General features: G+C 33.8%; 2 protein-coding genes across 2 annotated transcripts; both read right to left on the bottom strand.

Annotated features, from left to right (window-relative positions):
* Positions 1–315: 315 nt before the first annotated feature.
* Positions 316–1,242, bottom strand: LOC107517897 (olfactory receptor 4N2-like). The gene has a single exon (XM_016159058.2). It carries the CDS (start codon positions 1,240–1,242, stop codon positions 316–318), a length of 927 nt encoding a protein of 308 aa, XP_016014544.2.
* A 10,994-nt stretch (positions 1,243–12,236) lies between these two features.
* Positions 12,237–13,355, bottom strand: LOC107506520 (olfactory receptor 4M1). The gene has a single exon (XM_016137219.2). It carries the CDS (start codon positions 13,265–13,267, stop codon positions 12,326–12,328), a length of 942 nt encoding a protein of 313 aa, XP_015992705.2. The 5' UTR covers positions 13,268–13,355; the 3' UTR covers positions 12,237–12,325.
* Positions 13,356–15,013: the final 1,658 nt, after the last annotated feature.

Below are 15,013 nucleotides of genomic sequence, written 5' to 3'. Positions count from 1 at the left end.
AAGATGAACTCCTACTGCAGTTAGAATAAAATAAAACTCTTTATCTTAGCCTAAAACACTTTAGTAATTTTACCCTTATGGTCAGATGAAATTTAACCCCTAAATCTTTTATACTTACTCATTATACATCAATCACTCTGCTGTTTCTTTTATAGTCTTTAAACATACCAAGTTTATTCTCTCATTATTCATAACTCTCTCTCATTGTTAGCAATAACACCTGAAAAATGAGAGGCACTCAATAAAATAATATTTGTTAAATGAATGAATGATTTGTATCCGAATTCCCCCTTCTTGACTTATTATAAAATTTATTCAGCAGACTACTTGCCGACTCAATAACCTCTTCATGGAAGCTTTTACTTCCTGGTTGCGAAGGGTATAAATCACAGGATTCAGCAATGGAAAGATCACTGTGTGGAAAAAGGAAACCACCTTGTCAGCTGGGAAGGCCCTGAAGGGTCGCGTGTAGATGAAGATGGCAGGCCCAAACATGAGAAATATAACAATGATATGGGTGGTGCATGTGGACATGGCCTTGTTCTTTCCCTCAGAGGAGGACCCACGTACATGGCAGAGGATGACTGCGTAGGAGGCCAAAAGCCCCAGGAAGCACAGGAGGGTTATCAGACCACTGTTGAAGACCATCAGAAGCTCCACTGCAAAGGTGTCTGTGCAGGCCAGCTTGATGACCTGTGGCACATCACAGAAGAAGTTATCCAGTTGGTTTGGGCCGCAGAAGGGCAAACGGAGGATCAGGGCCACTTGGATAATGGAGTGGACAAAGCCCCCAAACCACAAAGCTAACAGCAAGGCATAGCAGGCCCTAGGGTTCATGACAGTTGAATAATGTAAAGGACGGCAGATGGCAATGTAGCGGTCAAAGGCCATCACAACCAACAATAATGCCTCACCTCCTCCAAGGAAGTGCAAGAAAAAGAGCTGAGCAATGCAACCCCTAAAGGAGATTACTTTCTTCTCAGAGAGGAAGTCCAACAGCATTCTGGGAGCCACAATGAAAGAGTAGGATGCATCCAGGAAGGCCAGGTTACCCAGAAAGAAGTAGAGTGGGGCTGTGAGGCCAGGATCCAATCTGATGGTCAGGATGATGAGGAAATTTCCAGGGAGGATGATGAGGTAGAAAATTAAGATAACCATAAAGACAAGGAACTGAATATTTTGAGATTGGGTCAGACCAAGGAGGATGAATTCTTTCACCATTGTGCTATTTTCTATCTCCATCTCCTCTGCCTACAGAAAATCAAGGAGTAGAGAAGTTATTGCCATCTCTTCCATCTAGATCATAGTTCTTCCTAATAGCAGTGAATGCCACATCTATGTTACATCCTCACTTTCTTATAGCCTAAGAAATTTTTTCTACCCTTTATTTTTCTACATTATAACTGTCAAACACCCTGGTCTTAAAGCCAAACTCTTTTTCTGCTTTAGTCCTATGCTTCTACTTTACTGTTCTCCCATGTGGGAGTTGGAATGCCCTTGCCCTGGATTTATATTTGCATTAGATATATGAAAATTTTTCTGATTAAAAAAACTTAACCATAGTTATCAAGTTCTTTGGATTTTTATTTGAAAAGGGAGCGAGGTGGGGATGCACAACGAAGAGAAATAACAGAACTTCTTAGGCTAACAGATTTGTTCCATACCTTGACTGTGATGATGCAGTGCCTATTTGTCAAAATTTATTGAACTACTAAACTATACAAAAATTAGCACATTTATTATATGTGCAAATTACACCTTAGGAATGTTGACCTAAAAGGCTGAAAGGGAAGACTGTATTTACTTTATTTCTCTATAGAATATTAGCCCATCAACCTAGTCTAAATAAAAAGAATTGTGGTCATTCTGGAGAAATTAAGGTTTGAGGCTGATCTGCACAGTGGTCTCCAAATTGGGGATGTGCTCACCCATAAAACATTATAATTTACTGTTGTGAGAACAATTATAGTAAAATTTCTTTACATATATTATTATATCTCATTCTTTGAAGTTTATTTTTGAAAAGTTTTAAAGTTTATATAGAATCACGATATAACTGAAAATAAAATATACAGATAATATATATATATTGTTTCTACATGCACAAAATGGATTTTTGTTGAGATGATAAAAATTTTAAGCTTGAAGACTCTTGAATGAGAGCAAAATACTACAGTGAGATATAAAACAATATTTCAGATGCTTTTGGTTACATGGCACACTGTTTTTAAATAGTGTTGTGGAACACAAAGTATAGAGAAGAGAGAGAAAAGGGTCCACTCACTTTAACTGTGAGAAGAGACAGAATGAAAGAAAAGGAAAGAGGAAAAGAAAATCAATAAATTTCCAAATCAAGAAAATATTTACAATGGCACATCTATTCAAAACATCAAAATATCTGCTTTTTGTATGTCTAAACTCAAGTATATTAATAAAGAGGTTTCCCTGTGTAATCAATATTGAGAATTATGAAAAAAAGTAATTTACATCACAAAGGCACACATATGCTATGAATATGTGCGTGTGAGGACAAGCACACGAGCACACACATAGTTTCTCAAGCAAAATTAAAGCATAAAAATTTACAAATGATACCATCCAAATTAGGTTTTGTGTTCCCTTCATCTTTTTGTTCACTTTTCTTCTCTTTCCCTCTTTCTTTTTTTCCTTCCTTCCTACTTTTCTTCCTTCCTTCCTTCTTTCCTTCCTCCCTTCCTTCCTTACTTCCTTTTTTCTTTCCTTCCTTTCTTCATTCTTAAGTTAGACATTCCTTCTGTGCATAAAATCTGCTGTTACAAAAGTAAGTCAGGAGTCCCTTACTAATTATTCCTAAGTGTAGTGTGCATCTTGCAGACTATTATACTGTTGATTATTTCACACTCTTTCAAACACTGAGGCTATCTTTAAGACAAAGAAGAAGACTTTAAGAACCTCTAAGATTAAAGTTTGCAGTCTCTTGAACTGTGCCTTGTGTTTTATTTCCTATCATTCTTTTCTATTCTTCTATTGACTCTTTAACAGATGGGATTCATTACTATCTAACATCCCTTGCTTCTTTCAGTTAACATATGATATATAAATTTAAGACCAAATATTAACATCCCCAAGACAATCAGTACTTTAATAAAGGCTTTATATTCCCAATAAAGTAATTCTAAATATCAGAAGTAACTAGAGCTATAACACTGAGAACAGATAAAAGGTGCTGCTATGTTATTGAATTCAGACCTCATGTATTAGTCTATTTCTACCATAATTCTGACTATTGCATTCTAAGGCAGCAGATGTCCCACCTGAGGAGTTGTAAGATGTTATCGTTTATTTCTCTTTTTCATTCTTTATGAATATGATGAATGATAAAAAAAAAAACATTTACCTATCAATCTAGCACTACTCTCACACATTAGACATGACCTCCTAATGGAACAGACAATTACTGATTTTTCCTGCCTTTGTTCTTAAATATCTCTTTTCACAGAGGAGCCTCTTACATATTGAAATATACAACCAATTTGTGAGGCAATGGAGACTGTGCTTTGGGAATTTAAAGGCTAACAATACCATAGAACAATTTCAATGGGAATTATTAGAAGGCCAACAAGATACAATCAAAAAATTATACTAGCGATCTGTTAGATAGGTACAAATACACAAATACCTATCAGTTAAAAAGACACCGTGCAATTAGTGGGTTCTAAAATCAACATTCTGTCAGTGACAGAGATAATGGAATGGCAAACCCGTTTATTAGGTCTGAGTGAAAGTCAAAGGAGGAGACTTTATATTTTACATTTCAATAAAAAAAAGAGAAAAAATAGTATAATTGATAGGAAATCACTGGAATATCAAAAAAGGTAATACTGTGGTCAAGTGAGTGGTAAATAGATTAGATATATTTCTGGTGACAAAGAGATAGGCATAAAGAAAATAAGTGATACTCATGAAGACTTCTTCGCATAATCTTCTGCAGAGAAAAAAGAACTGCACTCTATGAGACTGACAATTCCTCTAGAGGAGATATCTCAAAAACAGACACTATTGTGGTCTTGGTATTTGCTGTTTTTCACTTTAGGAATAAGTGTCTCCTATGCTCAGCTAAAGCAATGATGAGGAACTCATTTCTCTTTTAGTTAAATATTATTAAACAAAAACATATAATCATATGGTAGAAGGCAACATAATTTGAATTTTTTTAGTAGATTTTATTTTATTTTAAAGAGATTTTCTATTTAAAAAATTAAAATACCTGACACAAAAGTTTTCAAATACATACAATGCGAAATCAAACATATTTTTTCTAATTTATGTCTAATTCAGAGAAAGAGAAGCAGGAGTGAAAAACGGGGAAAATAGAGGGTGAAAGAAAGATAAACAGTTATAAAAATATAGATAAAGAAGAGGAAATTAAAGAACAGGAACAAATGTGGACTGTATTAAGAAAATAAAAAATGAACATGAAAAGACAGGTATAGAAATGCACATATTTTAAAACCATATATATCAATAAATTCATCAGATAAAAGAAACATATTTATTTATTTTATTATTTATTGGGGTAACATTGGTTAATAAAATTATATAGGTTTGCAAGTGTGCAATTCAATGCATCATATATATATTGCATTGTGTGTTCACTTATTTAAAAAATGAACTATGGGAAGAAAAATTCCACCTTGAACTATGTAACAGTCTTTATTGCCACCAAAGACTTCTGAAATGTAATTTTTGTTCATAACTATAGACATAATCAGGGACCTTGCTTCCTAAAGTTGTCGCAATGCTTAAAATTAACTTGATGATCTAAACTAGTCCTCAGAATGGAAACTTCTTATTCTTGCTGAGAAAAATTTATCATTTTAGATGATCTCAAAGATTCAAATCATGAAGTAGGCTGTATCGTAGTGTCAGGAATAAAGCATTGAAATAGACCAAAAAAAAATTGCTGTTCTGGGGGATTTTATAATCTAATACATGGTGACAGACACTAAACAAACACACTAGAGAGAAAATATCCAATAATGATGAGTGCTATGATGAAAACATAACAGAGTGACATGTCAGAAAGAGATAGGGGAAGTGACCGTTGTTTGAGGTGAGCTGGACAGGAAGATATTTTCTGAGATGGCAGTTCAACTGAGATCTGAATGTCTAGAATAAGTCCACCATGAGAAGATCTAAAGAAATAGCTGGTAAAATGCCATGAAGCAGGAACGGGATGGTGCACTGAGAAACAGAAAGGAGGAGAAAAAAGCAGAAATGCCAGTGTGGTAAGACAGGAGTAGATAAATGGGGAAGAGAGGTATAAGGCAAGATAGAGAGGAAGGGCCAGATATAGACCAATGGCTTTTATTCTATTTGAGATGTTATAAGCAGAGGAGTTCTATTATCTAACCTTTAAAATTTTTTTCATCTACTTTTTTTTGGAATTCATATTTCATATCCTTATTATATCTACTTGATTTTTTTAAATTATATGTATTGGGGTGACATTTGTTAATACAATTATATGTTTCGAATGTACAATTCAATACACATCATATATCTATTGCATTGTGTGTTCACTACTCAAAGTTAAATCTTCTGTCACCATATATTTGACCCCCTTTACCATCTTCTACGTCTCCTCTTCCTCACGTTCCCTCTGGTAACTACCATATTGTTGTCTGTGTCTATGAGTTTTTGTTTGTTTGTTTGTCTTGTTTGTTCATTGTTGCTTTCAGTTTTATGTCCCACATGTGAGTGAAGTCACATGGTTCTTGACTTTGTTTCTGGTTACTAGTAAAGAGTGGTTTATAGAAAGCAAAGAATGAAAGCAAGATGACAAGTAGGGAGCATTTGAAGTACTATAAATAAGCCATAATGGTAGGTTAGGCTATGATACAGAACAGGAGATGGAGGAAAGAATTTATACAAAGATTAATTTTGGAGAAATAGTCAAGAGGACTTGTTGATGGATTGGATATGAAAAGTGAGGAACCAAGAATAACTCTTGGGACTTTGAATGGCATAACCCTGTGAATGATTGTATAATTTACAAAAATGGAGATAACTAGAAAAAGTAAAAGTTGGAAATTAGACATTCTGCTTTAAACCTATTTGATTTTTTAAATGTATTTATTTTTAAATAAGTGATATATTTATATGCTTCAAAAATTTTTAAAAATTGCACAGTGAGAATTCTTCTTGCCATCACCGTCTTCCAAATGTCCATTTCTCTCCATGCCTCACAACAAAAAGTTAATATAAATTTCTGTTGTGTCTGTCCTTCAAGAAATTATATGTATTTACAAGCAAGCATGAAAATAAATTCTTGTTATATTCTTAAAATATAATTTATATACATTAAAATGCACAGATAAGTGCTAGATTTGATAACTTCTGTCAAATGCATGTAAACAAGAAGTAGAATATTTCCATCGCTCCAGAAAGTTGCTTTTTCATCCTTCTCATTGTCCTCCACAACCACTACCACAATAAGCAATCACTTTCTAACATCATAGATTAGTTTTGCTTTTCCTTGGATTTTATAAAAATAGAATCATATGACATGTATTCTACTTTATCTGCTTTTTAAAGGCATTATGATTTTGAGTTTCACACATGTTGCATTATCTGCAACTGTCCCTTTTTATTATTGAGTTACATTCTATTGTATATAAATAATCCAAAGGTTATAACATTTAACCCTTTTGTGAGCATTTGTGTTGTTTCAAATCTTAGACTGTGAATAAAGTTTCCATGAACATTCTAATATGTCATTTTGTGAGTATGTGTTTTTATTTCTCTTGGCTAAACACTTATGAGTAGGATTACTGGATCATAATATGGATGTATGGTTGCGTCTACCTGAAACTACCATTCAGTTTTCCAAAGAAATTGAACTATTTTAAATTCCCAACAGCAATATATGGCACTTCAAGTTACTTCGCTAACTCACCAACATTTGGTGTTGTATGTTAATCATGCCTTTTTATTTTTTGTATTTCTGATGATTTGATATTATGAGAACTTGTCAACTCTGGAAAGACTGCCCCTCCCAGGGCTAGCCAATTCCTGGAGAGTGAATGACTCACCTTTCATATACAAACCAAACAATCTAGAGCCCATACACCAACTACCTCTTTTATCTAAAGGCTCTCACAGTTCTGATCCACTGTCTGGGCAGCACTGACAAGTGGTGGAACAACTGAGTTATTTACATCAAAATGTATACTATCAAGGATATATGCTCCTGGGGAACACTGGATAAACCACTTTTGCTTTTCCTTCTGAGGTTCGATGGGACAAATTTTTGCCTGTTCTACAGAGTGTGAAACAGTGCTCTGCCTGAACATGTGATCACATGTCCTGGGCCATTTCCCAGGTGATTAATGTGCATCTTTCCCTGAGCTTACCAATGATTTGCATATCTTCTTTTCTAAAGTGTATTTTCAAATCTTTGGCCTATTATTTATTTGGAAAGAGAAAAATAAAGAGATTCCAAATTTCTCTCCCACTGTGTGATTTGCTTATTAATTTAATAATGGTATATTTCAATAAATAGTATTTTTTAAATATTTTAGGTTAATTTATCACTTTTTATAATTATAACTTCTTTCATGCTATTTAAGAAAAGACTGCTTATCCCAAGTACATAAAAAACATTCTTCTATGTTTTCTTCTAGAAGCTTTATATTTCTAACTACTAAATTCACTGTTACAATTAAAGTTAATTTTGTCTATACAGTGAGGTAGTGGCCCAAGTTCATTATTTTCCATATGAAAATGTTTCATACAGAAATATTTCCATATTTTCCAAACTTTCCTTTCACAGTGAATTATATTAGTATCTTTGACAAAAATCAGTTTGCCATTTATGTGATTCTGTTTTTGCACAGACTCATGCAAATGGTATTTTGGTCCATCAGTCAGTTTATTTGTCTATTCTTACATCAATACCATACTCTCTTGGTTACTGTAGCTTTATAATAAACCTTGAAACCAGGTAGTAGAAGTCCTCTACCTCTTCTTAATCTTCTTTGCTATTCTAAATCGGATGAAAGTAGTTATGAAAAAAATTATATTCAAAACTATAAATACTGTATTTCCTGAAATAGACTAAGTATTGAGTAAAAATTGTCCCAGAATCATCAACTCTGAAACATGTCATAGTAAAACTATAGGACTTTAAAGGTAAAAATTTCTATGGACATTCATACCAAAAAAAAAAAAAAAAAAAAAGAAAAGAAATATTACCTTTAAGGGTTTTTCCTTTGCAGGTTAATACCAGACCTCCTTCAACAGCCACATAAAAAGTTTTTTTTTTTTTTAAGTAGAGCAATATTTTCAAATCACTTACTTAAAAAATATATACTACAAGCATTTTATATTAAGCCAAGCTGTCAAGTCTGAAGTCAGTTTTAAACATACATTAACTGGGAGACTCCTAACTCATCTGCTTTTTCTATTCAATGTACTAGAGGAAGTGGACATATTATTAAAACTATAATTAAATAATTAAAGTACAATCAGGAGAAACAGTGTAAAGGTAAAATTAAGGTAATAATTTTAATCACTATAATCTGGGTTAAGAAAAAGAAAGATATATACTAATTTTATTGTTGCTCATAATATGGACCTAATAAATTTTCCTAAAAATTCCCAAAATTATTTATGAACTTTCTAACATGGTAGCCACCAGCCAAACATGACTATTGAGCACTTGATATTTACTATGAACTGAGGAAATAAATTTTAAATTTCATCAATTAATTTAAATTTAAAAAGTCACATGTAGCTACTGTATTGAATAGCACATCTCTAGAATTATACAAGAATCTTAACTCATTTAACTTGAGTAATATTCTTTTTAATTTATTGCTATTTTTCATGTTAACCTTTTTTCCCTCAATGTTCTGGAGAGTCACCCAAACCTGCAATAGGCTTTGCATAACAGAGAAATAAACTTTTGATATATAAAACTAATGAAATTTTGGTGTTATACTTGTTGCATTAATTATCAAAACTGATAACCACCAAAGTTAAAAGTAAATCAATATTCTCATCATCTTTTATAAAAACATAAAGACTTTAGTACATTTAACTCTAATAACACTAACTCTATTCTTTCTCACGCAGTCCCCCAACCCCCTCCCCTCTGGCAATCACAAGTTTGTTCTCTGTACCTGTGAGTCTGTTTTCATTTAGTTTGTTCATTTCTTTTATTCCTTAAATTCCACATATAAGTAAAATCACATGGCATCTATCTTTCTCTGACTTATTTTATTCAACATAATACCCTCTAGGTCCATTCATGTTGTTGTCAATGGTAGAATTTCATTTTTTTAATGGCTGAATAATATGCCATTAGATATATGTAACATAATTTCCCTATCCAATTGTCTATTGATGAGCACTTAGGTTACTTCCATATCTTGGCTATTGTGAATAGCACTGCTCTGAATATATAGGGGTGCATAGGTTTTTATAGATTATTGTTTTGGTTTTCTTTGGATAAATACCCAGAAGCACAATTGCTGGGTCAAAGGTTCTATTTTTAATTTTTTGAAGAACCTCCAAATTATTTTCCATAGTGGCTGTACCAATTTGCAATCCCACCAACAGTGTACGAGGGTTCCCTTTTCTCCATATCCTTGCTAACATTTGTTGTTTTTTTCAGCTAAAAAAATGTTAATTTCATGTACTTTGGTTCTTACTTTTTCTAAACTTCAGAGCTATGTTGTTGCTCATTAATACAGTAGATGTTTATTTAAATTTACCCACATACTTGCTATTCTTCTTTGTCATCTCAAACCTCCCAACTGGAATTACTTTCTTGTTGTTTCAAGTATACTCTTTGAAAAATCTTAGTCCATTGTCTTCTAGTAGCAAAATTTGTTTCTGTTTTCCTGACTATGTTTTATTTTATTTTCACAGACTTGATTATTTTCTCTTTGAACATTGGTTTACATTTTTTTGTGTGTGTGCTGTTAAAGTCAGCTGTTATTCTAACTACCTTTCCCTTAAGGATAATCTCTTCTTTTCTATTTGGATACTTTCGACATCCGCTCAGTTGTCTTTATTGATCTGCAGTTCCATTATGATGTATGCATAAATCACGTTAGGTTGCTGCTCATCAGTATACCAAAAACTCCCTACTTCTCTATCAATATTAATTCCAGATAGTATTTCTAACTAAGTGATTCTTTATTATACTACTATTTCTGATGTTTTTTCTTCTTAGTCCTAGCTTCAATATTTTCCACAAATTTCCTTCTATAGTAGCAATATACAGCTGTCCAAAGAGCATATTAAGTCAGTAGTCTCTTTTCCAAGAATACTAACCTTAGCTAAATGAAGAATAAGTGACAATATGAACACAAGTCTGGCTGGTTCAGATACAGAGAAAAAACAATAAGGTGACAAAATCTAGAAACATAACTCATTATTTTTATTATGTGACTACATATCTTTTGTATGTTAGATTTTTTTCATGCTCTGTTGTAAAATATTAAAGTCTACTGTTTTATTCATTTCCAAGCAATGAGAAATCAACTAAAAATTCAAAAATCATATATTCAATCAATGTCTTTTGGTTCTTGGAAATCACTGTAACATTGAAGATGAAAGAGGGTCATCATGAGGAAAACTTCCCAAAGCAAAGAACAAACTTTATATACCATCATTCCATCCTATTTACCTGAGGTACACAGGGTCTGGCACAAATTACCTCTTCAATTAATAAATAGACTATAGATAAAAAGTAACCCTGGTATTATTTTCATCATTCATTCACATATATTCATTCCTGATGCTGACAGAAATCTACTTCCCTCAAAGTCTAGTCATATTATGTTAACAAATAAGATGTAATATTAAAGCTCAAAGGACACAAAGTTCTCTCACCTTTGATGGATAGACATCCCCCTCCCCATTTTGAAACTGAAAAGTTAATTTAAGTAAATAAATTTATGTGAACTCAAATATTTTAATCTATCTTTTGCACTCTGAAATACAGTCAGTAGCTATTAGGATCTCAGTGTCAGGGAATAGTAAACTGATCACTAACAAACAATTCACTAGAGGATTATTGGAACCAATATATCTAGGTGTCTTCTATATGTACTAAAAAAGTAGTTTAATGGTAAAGAATTCTGAATTATAATGCTAACAAAAGCAGCACTCTGTTAATTTAATTTTAATACAAGAGGCAAAATTAGCAAATACAGAAAACACACAAAAATGGCAAAAGTGATAACAGTCTTTTAAAAATCACACAGCTTGGGGTGGCTCCATAGTGTAGTGGTTGTCATGTCTGCTTTACACACAGAAGGTCCTGAGTTAGCACCCCAGGTGGAGCCGTGGGCCATACCCTGGGTGCGCCAGGCCCCTGGTGCATGCCACAAGTGTGTGAGAGGAGAGGCCCCATCTTCAGAGATCCAGTTCTTAAAGGGAAATGGCAACATCCATGGGTCAGGGTGGAGGGATTGGGGAGAAATTAAAGAGGAGAAAAAAATAAATTAAAATCACACAGCTAGATGTCTATCAATCCCAGTCAACTTAGAATCCCTTTCCTCCAAGTCTAGTTTCACTCTGGAAAATGTAAGTAGTAGGGACTGGCTATAAAAACTACTGATTGACTGGAGACTTTTTCTGGAAAAGGAGGGGTCTCTTATAATAACCAAACTATGCTCTGAATCCATAAAATTTGTTTCCAGGATGTGACATAATCTTGAGTTATGCCACCAATACTGTCGAGTGGCAACCATCTGAAATATCAGTTAAAATAGCTTATATAAATGAATCTTCAGTTTCCATTATCAACTCTGGCAAGAAGAAGAGTTAAAGGACAAAATAACCAATTTTCATAGTCTCAGGAAGATGATTTACCAAACACCAATCCACTGAGCTAAGATTGAAAGATGACAACAATATTTAATTTGGTCACTTAAAGTAACTAATATTCATATGCAGGACAATTGCTTCAACATAGTCATAGTCGACATGTTTCCCAGGTCTTATTTATTATTTCTCAACACAGATCCTCCTCACAGTCAAAGACTCTCCAGAAAAGTCACTCAATAAACAATTACTAAAAATGTGTATTCTAGTAGACCATATTATATTGTAAATTCTAATAGTGATTTGGCAGAAATTTTAAAGAGAGTGTGAGTAAATTTATTTCCATCTTTATTTCTTTATTTTTTCACCAAATAGAGAAAAAGCTTAGTGGGATTTTAAGAACTCAGATGAAAGAAAGTAGTGAAAGCAGCGTTATTACCACTGCGAGTTCTTCCTACTTTAGGATAATGACCCTCAGAAGGATTATAGAATATGCCATTTATCTTTACTTCTCTTTACATAAAATATATCTGTTGACCAACTTCCTCATGGCTGTCTTCACTTCCTTGTTTCGCAATGTGTAAATGATGGGATTAAGTAAAGGGAATATCACAGTATGGAACACAGACACCACTTTATCTAGGGAAAAGGAGTCAAATGGGCGAGCATAAATGTAGATGGATGGCCCAAACATTAGTACCACAATGGTGATGTGGGAGTAGCAGGTGGACATGGCCCGGCTGGTACTCTCACCTGAGCCTGAGTGTTTCCTGAGCATGGCCAGGAGGAAGACATAGGACATTAGGAGAGCAATGAAACACACCACAGAGATCAGACCACTGCTAAAGATCATCACTAACTCCTCCAGGAAGGTGTTGGCACAGGCAATCCGAACAACTTGCGTGATGTCGCAGAAGTAATTGTCTAACTCATTGGGCCCACAGAAAGGAAGTCTAACAATGAGAGCCACCTGTATTATAGAATGAACGAAGCCCCCTATCCAGGAGACAGCAACCAAAATACAGCAGAGACGTCGATTCATGATGGTAGCATAGTGGAGGGGACGGCAAATAGCAGCATAGCGGTCAAAGGCCATTACTGTGAGCAGGAACATCTCCGAGGCTCCAACGAAGTGCAAGAAGAAGAGCTGTGCAATGCACCCACCAAAGGAAATTATCTTCCTTTCCGCAAAGAAGTCTACGAGCATTTTAGGGGCTGTGATGGAGGAATACCAAATGTCAAGGAAGGCCAGATTAGCCAACAGGAAATACATGGGTGAGGTCAGATGGGGGTCAAGCTTAATGGTGCAAATAATAAGAACATTTCCTGGAAGAATGAACAAGTAGAAGGATAGAAATATAACAAATAGAATTAATTGCACCTCCCGAGTCTGGGATAGGCCAGTGAGAACAAACTCTGTCACCCGTGTATAATTTGCAGGTTCCATTTCTTCACTTTTTAAATAATATGGCTATGAAAAATAAAGAAATTATAATTACTCCAACTAGCATTTAATTAGAGTTATGGTACTGCTTTCAAAATCATCATATGTTCTCTGTCATTAAGAGGTTGCATTAGGATACTTTTGGTTGCCCCATTTTATGTCTGATAAACCAAGATAGAGTAAGAGTAAGTGATGACTTGAAAATTAGAAGCATCAAAAGCATATGAAATGTGTAACATCTGAAACTCAAATCTGAACTCGTTAATGTTATTAATTTTTTTTTATGCAATTCAACTAATGTTATTAATTCTTTTTTATGCAATTCGACTAATCCTTCCCCCGAACATCTACCTGGGTAAGCAATATATGCAGTAACTTCTGAGTTTAGCCAAATTTTAGACTTGTAATAAGAGACTCAGCCTGTTCTTTCTAGATTGTTTTGTTATTGTTGAGAAATCTAGCCAACTTGGAAACAGGCTTCTAGTCTAACATATGGTATGCAGATCTGGCAGTATTTTAGTTTTAATCTATCAAGGAGAGCTTCATACATAATGAGTGGACTTTTTTCTTAACCAAAGCCTACACAGCTTACTTCTTCGTACTTAAGCAGCCACAACATACAATACTATTTGAAAATTCTTCTGGCTGTGACCATATCCCATTATTCCATTGACCATGGGTTTTATTTGCTGCTTCAGGAAGGCAGGAAGAAGATCTGACAAGTGGGTTCACTTGCCACCCAAGCTGATGCAGTCTGCTATTTCAAGGCAACAAGGTGACAATTTAGCAATAAAATTACTGCTAAAATTTTGCTTAAAACCTGGTATTAAACTTAACGCCACTAGATAGAACAAAACCTTCAAATAAATATGAAATAATCATTCATGCTACCAAAAATCCTTCCTCTTTTAAGTAATATAAAAACTTCCACACCAACATAAGCATTTCTTGTAGCCAACAGTCAATATTAAAGAATTGCTTCTGGTCCACTGATGTACTATTTATAGTATTGCCTCTCCTCAGGAGGTAAGCATAGAAAAAACAATGTTAAGGCTCTATAAAGCCAAATAGATTTATCAGTGTCCAATAGTATACTACTAACTAAAGAAATCCAATGTTTCTTCCTTGGAAAATACTGACTTAATTTGTGCATAATTTTAACAAACATATGTGTGACTTCTAAATCTAATATGTTATAAAAGCATATGTCAAAGAGTTAGATCACTACAAAGAAACACAACAAAAAAAGACCAGTCTTTGCCAGGAATACAACACAAAAGGCAGAACAACAAAAACACTGAGAAAGCTGGGTATTGTGGGACTATATACCAAATGGGTAAATCGTTCCACACTCACAAATAGCCCAGTGTGGGCCTCCATGAATTAATTAATCATGTTTATTAAAATAAGGAAATTTAAAATTCTATTTAGAAAGATTTTAGTCAAAAGAAAGCTAATGCTGTCAGTTTTTAATCCAACTTTCTTTAAAATGTGATTATCTAGAATAACATATTTCCTAGGAGTCCAAATAACAATAGTTTACTGTACTTACCTGAAGAGGGCACCCCGCAGCCTTCACAACTAAAAATGGCAAGTATGTAATTGTTCACTCAAAGAATACTACTCGTTTATATTCCCTGATGAATTAACTATTAGTTTCCAACAATCAAAAATACCTCTACCAAAAACATATAGAACATTTTGATTACTCAGTTCATTTGGATATTTGGTTATTATGTTATATATGTC

The sequence above is a fragment of the Rousettus aegyptiacus genome, unplaced genomic scaffold, assembly GCF_014176215.1.
Source record: "Rousettus aegyptiacus isolate mRouAeg1 unplaced genomic scaffold, mRouAeg1.p scaffold_m13_p_3, whole genome shotgun sequence".
NCBI lineage: Eukaryota > Metazoa > Chordata > Mammalia > Chiroptera > Pteropodidae > Rousettus > Rousettus aegyptiacus.
Note: the sequence above shows the minus strand (reverse complement) of the source record. Positions and strands in the feature narration are given on the sequence as shown.

Bases quoted from the DNA above. Each gene is read 5' to 3' on its own strand.
- LOC107506520 (XM_016137219.2), bottom strand. From the start codon at position 13,267: ATGGAACCTGCAAATTATACACGGGTGACAGAGTTTGTTCTCACTGGC.
- LOC107517897 (XM_016159058.2), bottom strand. From the start codon at position 1,242: ATGGAGATAGAAAATAGCACAATGGTGAAAGAATTCATCCTCCTTGGT.